This window comes from Leopardus geoffroyi, chromosome A3 (assembly GCF_018350155.1).
Source record: "Leopardus geoffroyi isolate Oge1 chromosome A3, O.geoffroyi_Oge1_pat1.0, whole genome shotgun sequence".
Lineage (NCBI taxonomy): Eukaryota > Metazoa > Chordata > Mammalia > Carnivora > Felidae > Leopardus > Leopardus geoffroyi.
The window spans coordinates 69178906-69192695 of record NC_059336.1 but is presented as its reverse complement, the minus strand read 5'-3'; the positions used below and the strand labels follow the sequence as shown (position 1 = coordinate 69192695).

General features: G+C 34.5%; 1 protein-coding gene across 32 annotated transcripts in view; it reads left to right on the top strand.

Moving 5' to 3' along the window:
- NRXN1 (neurexin 1) overlaps window positions 1–13790 on the top strand; it is a 1133918-nt gene that overhangs the window by 955674 nt on the left and 164454 nt on the right. For all 32 annotated transcript variants that reach the window (XM_045446002.1, XM_045446007.1, XM_045446003.1 and 29 more), the window contains one exon: window positions 6390–6561. In XM_045446002.1, coding sequence (XP_045301958.1) covers window positions 6390–6561 — 172 coding nt within the window. The remainder of the gene's footprint in view (window positions 1–6389; window positions 6562–13790) is intronic.

Here is a 13790-nt window from a genome sequence, read left to right as displayed (position 1 = left end):
TTTATACAAAAAAATTTTTTGAAATAACTCTCAGTGTAAGCTGATGCCATGCATACTGTTGCTGCCTATTCAGTGATGAGAATACAGTGAGAGGTTAAGAGGATGTGGTCCAAATATTCAGGTTTCCAATATTCTGATTATAAATTTCTACAGGAATGGATAGATTTTATGTCCTTTAGACCCCTATCCCCCCCTATGTTGTTCCTCTCAACTGAGGTCTGATGAAAGGTGAGCTACAGACAGTTTGAGGTGATGTACTCTGACAGGGGCCTGCAGTGTCTGTATTCTATGCTGCTGATTAAGGGCAAAACCATATGCTTTACAAAATCAGCTGAGCTCCTGGTAGAGCTGACAGAACTGCTATTAGAGAATGCTTCTCAGAGCAGAGAACATACGCACACACTTCTCTTTGCAGCCTCATCTTGTGAAATTCTGAAGTTAACAGCAACAAAGTTTGCACTTAGAATGATTTTAATGCCAATTTGCATAATCCATTAGAAGTTAATTTTATTTTTTAATGTTTATCTATTTTGAGAGAGAGAGAGAGAGAGAAAGAGAGAGAGAAGGGGAGAGGCAGAGAGAGGAAGAGAGAATCCCAAGCAGGCTCCATGTTGTCGACGCAGAACACAACGCAGGGCTCGAACTCATGAACGATGAGATCATGACTTGAGTCGAAATCAAGAGTTGGGATGCTTAACTGACTAAGCCATCCAGGTGCCCCTTGAGAGGAAGTTAAATATATATATACATAACTTAGTTATAAACCAAAAATGAGGGACTGAATTCTCATTCTGGTACCTGTCTATTGTCACTTGACCTTGAACAAGTCATTGTACCTTCCCGTGTCATAGTTTCCTCATTTGTAAAATAAAGAAACTGAGTAAGTTTCAGGCACTTAGCATTCGATGACTTTTTTCACGAATAAGGACTAAGAAACTGCACACACGAAATGCCTGTCAGCGTGTTCCATATCTTTTAGAATAATTTCCTATATTGTGAATATTTATCATTCCACTCTAAACAGACTTAATTGCTGTGGTTTTGCCAGTTATTAATAAAAGAGAGAATTTCTTGCCTCATTTGTTTATGTGTGTGTGAAACGGAGAGTGGAGTAAAGAAACTACATTAAAGAACGTGACAGGATGTCCTTCCCCACGGGCAGCTGTGCACCTTTTCTGGGGCATCCTCTGGGAGGAAAACAGTTCAGTTCTCTAGAAAGTGTTTCTATTGGCATATCAATCATCCATGAAAGAGATGCTCCAGATTGACCCAAATGTCAAGAGTCTTGATTCTAATATATGAATTTTTCAGAAGTAAAATTGGAGGAAAGTAACCATTGTCTGAAGCATGTTCTTGAACAATACACTGTATGTAATGTTTTGTTTAAATTTGTGGCTTCCTAGAACAGAGACTAGGAGGGTGAATGAGGGTAACTACATGACAAGAGAAATGCATCTCAGACGGCCTACGTATATATATGTAGTGATAAAAAGAACCCAAGATGAACTTCACTGAACTGTGAATACTTTGAGGGAAGTGATTACACACAAACACACACACACGTGATTTTACACACACACACACACACACACACACACATACTTATGTCTGAATCCCTTTTTTTAATTTTTTAAAATTTATTTAAACTAAATTAAAAAAATAAATTCATCCATTTCTGACATCCCTCACCCCCTACTTCTTGGAATCACCATATTCTCTGTATCTGTAACCTTGGTGTGTGGTTTGTTTTAGATTAGAGATCATGTAGTATTTGTCATCTCTGACTTATTTTACTTAACATAATATTATTTAATTATTTAATATTTAACTTACTTAACATAATGCCCTTGAGGTCCATCTATGTTGTTGCAAATGGCAAGATTTCATTGTTTTTGATCGCCAATATTCCAGTGTGTGTGTGTGTGTGTGTGTGTGTATACACACACCATATCTTCTTTATCCAGTTTTCAGTTGATGGACATTTGACTATTGTTGATAGCACTGCTGTAAACATTGGGGTGCATGTGCCCCTTTGAATCAGCATTTTTGTATCTTTTGGATAAATGCCTCATAGTGCAATTGCTGGGTCATATGTAGCTCTATTTTTAATTTTTTGAGGAACCTCCATACTGTTTTCCAGAGGGGCTGCACCAGTGTGCATTCCCACCAACTGTGCAAAAGGGTTCCTCTTTCTCCATATCCTTGCCAACATCTGTTGTTGCCTGAGTTGTTAAACTTAGCTATTCTGACAGGTGTGAGGAGGTATCTCTTTGTGGTTTTGATTTGTATTTCTCTAATGATGAGTGATGTGACCACCTTTTCATGTGTCTGTTAGCCATCTGGATGTCTTCTTTAGAAAAGTGTCCATTCATGTTTTCTCTGCATTTCTTCACTGGGTTATTTGTTTTTTGGATGTTGAGTTTGATAAGTTCTTTATAGATTTTGGATACTAACCTTTTATCTGATATGTCATTTGCAAATATCTTCTCCCATCCCATTGGTTGCCTTTTAGTGTTGTTGATTGTTTTCTTTCCTGTGCAGAAGCTTTTAATCTTGATGAGGTCCTAATAGTTCATTTATGTTTTTGATTCCTTTGCCTGCAGAGAGAAGATGCTGTGCCTGAGGTCAAAGACATTGCTACCTGTTTTCCCTTCTAGGATTTTGATGGTTTCCTCTCTCACATTTAGGTCTTTCATCCATTTTGAGTTTACTTTTGTGTATGGTATAAGAAACTGGTCCAGTTTTATTCATTCTTTTGCAAGTTGCTATCCAGTTTTCCCAACACCATTTGCTGAAGAGACTGTCCTTTTTCTATTAGATATTCTTTCCTGCTTTGTCAAAGGTTAGTTGACCATACATTTGTAGGTCCATTTCTGGGTTTTCTATTTCTTGTTCTATTGGTCTTTTGTCTGTGTTTGTGCCAGTACCACGCTGTCTTGATGATTACAGCATTGTAATACAGCTGGAAGTCCAGAATTTTCATGCCTCCAGGTTAGGTTTTCTTTTTCATTGTTGCTTTGTCTATTCGGGTTTTTTTTCTGGTTTCATACAAATTTTAGAATTGTTAATTCTAGTTCTGTGAAGAATGCTGGCATTTTTTGATAGGGATTAATTGAATGTGTAGATGGCTTTGGGTAGTATCAACATTTTAACAATATTTGTTTTTCCAACCTATGAGCATGGAATGTTTTTCCATTTCTTTGTGTCTTCTTCATTTTCTTTCATAAGCTTTCTGTAGTTTTCAACGTACAGATCTTTAACCTCTTTGGTTAGTTTTATTCCCAGGTCTCTTACAGTTTTTGGTACAATTTTAAATGGGATCCATTCCTTGATTCCTCTTTGCTGTTTCATTATTGGTATATAGAAATACAACCAGTTCTGGTACTTTGATTTTATATCCTGAAACTTTGCTGAATTTATGTATCAGTTCTAGCAGTTTTGGGATAGTCTTTTGGGTTTTCCACATACAGTGTTATGCCATCTGTGAAGAGAGAAACTTTGACTTCTTCCTTGTCAATTTGTATCCCTTTTATTTCTTTTTGTTGTCTGATTGCTGATGCTAGGACTTCCAATGATAAGTTGAACAGCAGTGGTGAGAGTTGACATCGCTGTCATGTTCTAGCACATTGAGTACTTCCTGCCACTCCCTTCTGGCCCACCAAGTTTCAGTGGACAGGTCTGCTGCTAACCTGATGTGTCTATCCTTGTAGGTTAAGAACCTTTTGTCCCTAGCTGCTTTCAGAATTCTCTCTTTATCTTTATATTTTGAAAGTCTCACTATGATGTGTCATGGTGTTGACCTGTATTTGTTGATTTTGAGGGAAGTTCTCTGTGTATCTTGGAATTGAATGCCTGTTTCCTTCCTCAGACTAGGTAAGTTCTCAGCTACATTTTGTTCAAATAAACTTTCTGCCCCTTTTTCCTGCTGTTCTTCTGGCACTCCTATGATGTGGGTATTGTTTAGTTTTATGGAATTGCTAAGTTCCTTTTTGCTCTAATACTTTCCTTTCCCTCTTCTTTGCTGCTTCATTTTCTTCCCATAATTTTATCTTCTATATCATCTATTGTCTTCTCTGCTTCTACAATCCTCATTGTGACTGTATCTATTCAGCTTTGTATCTCAGTTATACCATTTTTTTAAAAATTTCAGCCTGACTGTTTTTTAAGTCTTTGATCTCTGTAGCAAGGGTTTCTCTGGTGTCTTCATAAGCTAGTAGTCTTATGACTTTTGTTCTAAATTCTTGTTCAGATATATTGCTTATATTTTCTTTGAGCAAGTCCCAGCCTGTGACTTCTTCTTGACCTTTCTTTTGGGGAGAATGCCTTTGTCTTGTCATTTTGTCTAAATTTCTGTCTTTTGCATGTTTTAAAAGCTTGACATGTTTTCTGCTCTTGAGAGTACTACTATATTAAAAAGGGGTCATACACTATCCAGGGCTTGGCTCTTCAGGAAGTGTTTCTGGTGTATGTTGTGTGCACTCTGCTGTTGCGGGTTGGCTGCTCTTTCCTACTGCGTCGGTACTCTGCAGAGGTCCTCCTTGCTTGTAGTGGGATGTGTTTGGACCTTAACTAGATGTACTTTGATTTGTTTGTTGAAGTAAACCTTGCACCTGCCATGCTAACTCCTGCCAACTGTGGAGATCCTTCTGCCACTCTACAGATCAATTTCCTGGGTGTTCCAAGTGATCTGACCTCAATACAGCTGTGTTTGAGGAACAAGGACAGCCCAGGGCTCTTCTACTTCTCTGCCATCTTAACTATTCCCCCCAGGTCCCCTTTTCATTTTGTTGATGGTTCCCTTTGCTGTCCAGAAGTTTTTTAGTTTGATGTAGTCCTACTTATTTATTTTTGCTTTTGTTGTTTTTCTTTTGGTGACAGATTAAAATAATCATCACAAAAGACTTATACCAAGGAGCTTAGTGCTTATGTTGTCATCTAGGTTTTTTATGGTTTCAGGTCTTATATTCAAGTTTTTGATACATTTTAAGTTAATTTTTGTGTATGGCATAAGATAGTGGTCCAGTTTCATTCTTTTGAAAGTGGCTGTCTAGTTTTCCCAGTACCATTTATTGAAGAGACTGTTTTTTCCCCATTGTATATTCTTGGCTCCTTTGTTGTAAATTAATTGGCCATAGTTGTGTGGCTGAATTTTTGGGCTCTCTGTTCTGTTTCATTGATCTGTGTGTCTGTTTTAATGCCAAATACCAGAGTGCTTTAATTACTGTAGCTTTTAAATATAGTTTGAAATCAGGGAGCATGATGCCTCCAGCTTTGTTTTTCTTCCTCAAGATTGGCTTGACTATTCAAGGTCTTTTGTGGTTCCATTCAAATTTTAGGGTTTTTTGTTCTATTTCTACGAAAAATACCATTGGAATTTAGATAGGGATTGCATTGAATCTGTATAATGAATGCTTTGGGTAGTAAGGACATGGTAACAATATTAATTCTTCTAATCTGTGAACATAGAATTTCATTCCATTTATTTGTGTCTTCTTCAATTCTTGTCATTAATGTCTTATAGTTTTCAAATATACAGATCTTTTTTCCCTCCATGCTCAAATTTATTCCCATGCATTTTATTCTCTTTGATGTAATTGTAAATGGAATTGTTTTCTTAATTTCTCTTTCTGATAGTATATTATTAGTGTAAAGAAATACAAGAGAGGGGCACCTGGGTGACTTGGTTAAGTGGCCGACTTCGGCTCAGGTCATGATCTCGTGGTCCGTGAGTTCAAGCCCTGCATCGGACTCTGTGCTGACCGCTCAGAGCCTGGAGCCTGTTTCAGATTCTGTGTCTCCCTCTCTCTCTGACCCTCCCCCGTTCATGCTTTGTCTCTCTCTGTCTCAAAAATAAATAAATAAACGTTAAAAAAAAGAAGCACAAGAGATTTTTGTCTATTGATTTTGTATCCTGCGACTTCACTGAATTTGTTTTTTTTTTTTAATTTTTATATTTTACATTTATTTATTTTTGAGAGAAAGAGAGAGACAGAGCACAATTGGGAGAGGGACAGAGAGAGAGATGGAGACACAGAATCTGAAGCAGGCTCCAGGCTCTGAGCTGAAGTCAGACGCTTAACCATCTGAGCCACCCAGGCGCCCCTGAATTTGTTTTTTAGTTCTAGCCATTTTTATGGAGTTTTTAGGATGTTCTATATATAATATTATATAATCAGTAAATAGTTCCAGTTTTACTTCTTACTTTCCATTTTGGAAGCCTTTTATTCCTTTTTCTTGCCTAATTGCTATGGCTAGGAGTTTCAATAATATATTGAACAAAAGTGGCAAGACTGGATATTCTTGTCTTGTTCCTATACTTAATTCTTATTAAATGCTGACTAATCACTATAACTTCATACAATTCTTTTTTGTCCCCTCCTTCCTTCCAGCACCAAGGAAAAATTGGAGTTAAATTTAATGTTGGGACAGATGACATCGCCATTGAGGAGTCCAATGCAATCATTAACGATGGGAAATACCATGTAGTCCGTTTTACAAGGAGTGGTGGCAATGCCACATTACAGGTGGACAGCTGGCCAGTGATCGAGCGCTACCCTGCAGGTAAGCCAGTGAATGTGTATCGGGGGAAGATTTTATGAAAAACAAACTGGAAAACAAAGCACTATTTTGCGTCCGTTTCACCAGATTGTGGGTTTTCTGAGAAACCATCAAGTATTTATTAGACTTTAAAATCATGTGAATGTAATGCTGTCCTAAACTGTTATTTATACAGTGTACAAATGGCATTTTGTAGGAGAACTTGAAGGCACACTTTATCGTTTGCAAAATTCAGGACATCAGTGAAACCAGAAAAATGCACACATAAAAGGCACAACATGTCAAAGCTCTTTTTACTGGATCCTTGCATTTGAACAAAGGAAAGGCTTTGTCAAAAGTAACAAAGTTATATTTAAAACTGAGGGAGGGAATATTACATATTTTTCTCTGAAAAAAATTAGGACCAGGTGGTTCCTTTGATGGTGCAGAGCTGAAATTCATGAAAGGTGCAAGAGGACCATGAGACAAATAGAGAAACAGTAAAGGAACAATATATAGTACTATAAGTCACCCGTTATAAGAATGTGTAAGTAAATGAAGTTTGTTTTCACTGTCACATAACCATATGGGAGTTTCACAAAGATTCTGTGACACTAGCATTATTCATTTCACATCTATAAAATGAATGTCAAGCTATTATAGATAAAATAAAAATTACCTTTTTTCATTGTTAATCAGCTTATCAGATCTGCATTATTGAAACAAAGGAAATAAAGACTTAAACTAGTGTTACCTGTGGTTGCATATATTCCCAATTAAAAAAAAACATGTTATTTTGGGGTGCCTGGGTGGCTTAGTCGGTTAAACATCCAACTTTGGCTCAATTCATGATCTCACAGTTTGTGAGTTCAAGCCCCACATCAGGCTCTGTGCTGACCGTCTGCTTGGGATTCTCTCTTTCTCCCTCTGCCCCTCCCCCCTTTCTCTTTTTCAAAAATAAATAAACTTTAACAATCATGTTATTTTAAAGTAAATTACAAATTAAAAGTATACTTGTATTTTACTTCAATTATTATCTCTATATTTTAGTACAAGAGGTTACTAAACACATCAGCCTCATTTCTCTCTGCTCCTCTTTTAGCTACAACTAACTTGTACAACAGATTTATAGTAGTGTATAAAGAAAATATTCAAAAAGAAATTTTCATTTTGCACAATAAAAATGATTACCAAAATGCATATAAGCCTCTGTTATAAGTATTTGTTTCTTGGAAGAAATAATATGAGGAAATAACTAACTTATTAATAAAGATCTCAGTTTTTCTTAATACTGACTCACAATTAGGAAATGTGTAATGAAATGTCCGTGGTGCCCTCCTGGAACTTTTCTGATTTATATATTTCTACATCTTCAGGCCTCATTTCAAACCTATTCTGTAAAACTGGTGCTGTGCAAATATTTGCTGAATTAAGTGTGATAAAAAAAAAAACAGCTCTATGACAAAATTCAGAAGCAAGCACATTAATAATATGTCCAGGGCTCATTATAATACTGGCAAATAGTAGGCAGTCAATAAATATTTGCTGAATTCATGTCCTGGGAATTATCCCTACAATTACAAGAATGTACACCTTCTTTTACCATCTGTAATGGATTGGAAGACTTGGAAGGAAAGTAACTCAAATATGTCACACAGACCCTGCTAATACTGCATTTACTGAAATCCTAGTAGAAGGGTATTTTTCATAAAAAGTACACCTTTAGTGGAATTACGGAGAGTAAATTGGTAAATTTTCCAAAATGAAGATTAATCAACACCTGTTTACTGAGAGGAAGTTACTTCACTGGACACCATGAAATGTGTAAACTAGGGTAAGGTCTAGGCTGTGTCTCTGGGGGTTTTGTCATCTGTGAATAATAGACCTGAATATGTAAATTGACAAATTCTGTTACTATTATAGTAGCCCAGCAATGTTTCACCAGTTAATTTGTTAAAATTATTTCATTTTAGTAACTTTTTACTTTTATCACACTTTTATCACATAGAGCTATTTTTTAAGAGCTCCTGTTTAGAGAATGCTAATGGTGACCTACAAGGGGAGAGAAGTCCCACTCTCAAGTTAGTTGGAGAAAATCTGTTTTAAACTAAGTTTAAAATATCTATATCTGGACTTTATTTTATTAATATACATAATGCATCTCTAAACGAGAAATACAATATGCATTTCTCAAGCATAGATAACCAAAACCTAGTTTTCTAATGCATTAATGCATTGAGGTAAATATTTTATATTTTCAAAAATTTCTATGCCTCTTTAATATATTGTATCTGATTGACAGTCTTTTAATTGTGCACTTACTAGATACTATGTACTAGGTATATTTCAAAAAAGACATGATCATGTGGCAAGCTAATGTCCAATTTAATACTAGAATAAGGCAGTACATTACTTAAGTCAGCAAATAGTTGTATATTTTTCTAGACTAAAATTTGTTTAACACACATATAATGTCTCATTTACCAATTAAATGGATGCCCAGTATAGGGAACAATGTAAAATATATTTAAAGATCGGAAACTGACAATATCCTGATAATTAAGGGACAATCTTTAGAAATAGTTATTTTAGATGCAACCTCTTTTATATTTAGAAAAAAAAATAGGCACATGCAAAGATTCTATGTATGCTTTCAGTGAAAAGTATTTGAGATAATATTAATTAATCAAGAGTGAGCAAAGTCACAGTTATTATGGAAGATACAAGCAAAAGTAAAACACAGAATCTGTCCTCAAGAAAATTAGAGCACTTGTGAGGAATTTCATTATATACATGTAAAAAGTTCATGATGAATATGTAAAGAACTCAGGGGAGTCACCATTGTTATCAAGTATTTTATTAATCATCTGTTCTGTGTGCATTTCAGCATGATATTGAGGTAGGAAATAAGCCATGAAAATTTCAAAGACTTTCTTCTTTTGGAGCTGTATCTGCAACAATGCTGTGAAGGCTGAATACAAATTTAGAAGTGTGTGTCATCTAGATTAAAGTTTTTAGAACAAAGTGATTTTATGTATGAGTTCATTAGAAATGTCTAGTATATGTCTTTTATATTGGTTTGTGGTATCACTGCTTTTATTTTAAAGTTTTTTTTTTTGTTGTTATTCTTCATTAGAAATACAGCTGCACTAATGCTTTTACCACCAAATCCTATAATCAGAGAAGCAGGAACCAACAGACTATATTTGGTTCCTTTTAAAGTGCCTGCACTGCAAAATATAGGTAATAAGGATTGAAATTAGTAATTAAGTATAGCACTTAACCTTCCATTATAGGGCTTTGTGGTAAGTGCTTTTATATGAAGCAATTCATCTGGTAGCAACACTATACTTTTAATGAAAAGCACCTAAAGCATTGACCAGTGGTATTACCCTATAATTGTCTGGAAGGCTTTCATAGAGAAACTAATTAGTAGAGGTAGATTTTATGCCCTTTTGGAGTATTTGAAATATTCTTTTAACCCAACAATTCATATTTTAGAATAAATATTGAATTTTCTGAATAACAGACCCACTTTTCATTATTTTCTGTACATGGAGCAATGTATAGGAATAATATTGTGCAAGCCATTTAAAGTTGAGAAACCATTTATTAGTGCTTATTAGTTAAAGCTCTTAGAATATAATGCATCATTGATATCTGATTTGTTCCTAATTACAATTATGTAGCAAAATTTCTCTCGCAACAAAAATGGATTTCCTTTTCTCATAATGTTAATCCACAGAACTTAACATCATCTTACTCTTTGCCCAGACTAAAGATTGCTCCAGTTAAATCACAGTTACCCTTGAGATTAAACGTTTGAGTTCATTTGTCTACCAGCATGCCAAAAAATGTCCTTTGCACAAGGCCGAATATTCATTTTATTCATGTCAAATGAATAAATCAAATGAACAAATACTTAAAGGATATGCACTACATTAAAAGAACATACTAAGTTTACCATCTGGACACAGAGATACATAAAAAATGTTGGAGATTAAAAATATACCATCTGAGAAAATATAAGACTTACCATATAACATTTGGCTAATTTTGGATGGATAAATACAAAAAAGGTAGGTTTTAAGGAAGAAAAAGCCATTTTGAAGTAAGTAGGCTAGTAAAACTATGAAAAAAAAATAGGAAACTTGATTTGGATCTTGAAAGGCTTGATTTTTACCTAGAGGGTGGCATGAATTTATTTTAATGAGATTATCAAGAAAAGATAGAGACAGAAAGTATTTAGAAAGCTATTAAACCATCCAGATGTCAAAAGATGAAGGCCTAGAGTAGCGTGTAAGAAAATAGAGAATAACATAGAATACGATGGAAAATCTGGTCAATGACTGAAAAGAAGGAGAGTCATTTCCACTTTTTAGTTTGTCTCTTTCTCTCATCAGCAATTTTCAATGTTTTCTTGCTACAGTGTGTCACCAGACTGCCCCAAGTTAACAGTGAGATGGAAATCTATGGTAGGAATGAATAGAGAAGTCAAAGACATGTTTCTTGCTTGCTAAGAGTTTAGTCTTTTAGGGAAACAAGGATTCAGAAAACCCACCAATGTCAAATAAAATAGGTTAACTTCAAAATTACTAGTGAAGAGAAAACATGGTTTTCTATGATGGTATAACAAAGCAGATTATTTAGGAATAGGAAAGTTTAGAAGAAAGAGAGGAATGGCCCAAGAAAAGATTCCATAGAGATGGTGTAGATATTTTTTGCATTACCATCACTTTGGCTCAAAGATCTTATTGATATTATCTCTAAATCTTTATTTTGTTTTAATCTTTGAAAGTTGGTAAAATATTTGAGAGCTCAGGAAATTCATGGTGATGATTTCCCTTTAAATTCTATATACTTAGTTTAGGTTAATTCTATACACTTAGTTTAAGTTGTCGGTAATTATTGACTATCTGTTTGAGTCATTCCATCATTTAAAAGTTTCCTAGTTGCTAAAAGGTTGGTTAGTTTGATGACATTGGTGTTTTTATTTACTTTTAATGAAATTTTTGCTATGTATGATGTATTGAGAAAATCTACTGCATTTGTGATCATAGCATAAAAAAGAGAAGGAACTTCACAGATCCTTCTATTTCAGCTCCTTCATTTTACAAACAATAAAATGGAACCTTTGAGAGGTTGGTGGATTTAATCAGAATCACTTTGCCAGTTAGTGGCAGAGCCAAAATTATACTTGGGAATTCTTGTTTACCAACTTTGTGTACCTTATTTTATACTATCTGGAAGATAGAAACCAGAATGAAGATAAATCATTAGATAAATCCTTCGACATAGCAAGGTATACTCTTTGTAGCTAAATATTAAGATGACCTACACGATTGGTCATGGTTGTACATGTTAGTCCATGTCAGAGTCCATTACTGGACTCAGACACATACACACACAAACCTATCTTATGAATGCTAAAAAATAACACATAGAAAAACATTTTCTTAGAAAAACCATAGTTAATTACCCAAAGGATACAAAAATGCTTTTTAGAAGGGGCACATACATAAAAAATACATTATAAAATACATTAAAAAATACATACATACATACATAATACATACATAAAATACATACATACATACATATACATACATACATACATAATACATACATACATACATACATACATACATACATACATACATAAAAATACATTAAAATACATTAAAAAATAAATGTTTAAAAAAAGGCACCTGGGTGTGGCTCAGTAGGTTAAGTGTATGACTTCGGCTCAGGTCATGATCTCATGGATCATGAGTTCAAGCCCCATGTTGGGCTCTGTGCTGACAGCTTGGAGCCTGGATGCTGCTTCTGATTCTGTGCCTTCCTGTCTCTCTGTTCTTTCCTCGCTCACACTCCGTCTCTCTCTGTCTCAAAAGTAAATAAACATAAAAAAAAAATTTACAAGGGGCACATGCACCCCAATGTTTATAGCAGCAATATCAATAAGAGACAAATTATGAAAAGAGCCCAAATTCCATAGACTGACAAATGGATAAAGAAGATGTGGTGTACACTCACACACACACACACACACACACACACACACACACACACACCACACACACTGGAATATTACTTGGCAGTCAAAAAGAATGAAATCTTGTCATTTACAACAATGTGAATGGAACTAGAGTGTATTATGCTAAGTGAAATAACTCAGTCAAGGAAAGACAAATATAATAATATTTCACTCATATGTGGAATTTAAGAAAGCAAACTGATGAACATGGGGAAAGGAAAGCAAAAATAAGAAAAACAGGGAGGCAAACCATTAGAGACTCTTAAATACAAAGAACAAACTGAGAGTTGCTGGAGGGGAGGTAGGTGGGGGAAGGACTCTTGTTGGGATGAGCACTAGGTATTATATGTAAGTGATGAATCACTAAATTCTATTTCTGAAATCTTTATCACACTGAAAAAAAAAAACAACACCATAGTTATTTATCACTGAATTTTTGAGTCAGTAATACTCAATAGGAGGCACTGGTTATTTCTTAATCTCACTTTTGTCAAATCTCACATTTGACATTTGTCACATGTCTTGGTTAAATGTATAGATATGGGAAATGCTTGATGGAATTTTGTTTCCCTCCTACAAAAATAAGGCAGTGAAAATATAACTCTTTATGGAAACTGATTAATCATAGTGAAGATTTGAATCATTCTTTAAATAAAAACTAATTTTTGGTACAGTCCAACAGAAGACATGGTAACTGGTATTTGTCACATAGTAGGCTACTTAATGAATAATTTTTGGAATAAATCCAGTTTCCTCATTCAACTTCTATGTAATAACATTGTCTTTTGCTCATGGTTTTTAGGCAAATATGTACATGGATGAATATTTATATGAATATATACATTTTTGGCTTCTGTGATATAGTTAACTGTTACTAATTCAAATTTTCCAAAGTAAAGCTTACACACTATGAAATATATGAAACTTCAAACACTGTAGCTATGTTAGAATTAGTGACTAAAATTCTGTCTTTTCTAGTATTAATATCTTCTTTAATGGTGTTCATTTTTTTGAGACTTTGGGGCTTTTCTTAATGAGGAAAAATTATAAATTTTTTATTAAGCAGTATATTAAATACATCTGCCTAAAATGTGAGCTACAGAGAGATTGTATCCAAGGAGATGGAAAGAAATGGTACCTTCTCAGACTTCTCACTCATTCATATATATTCTCAGCGACCTGTATTTTTTTTTAAGTCAAAGAGTTCTTACAGTTA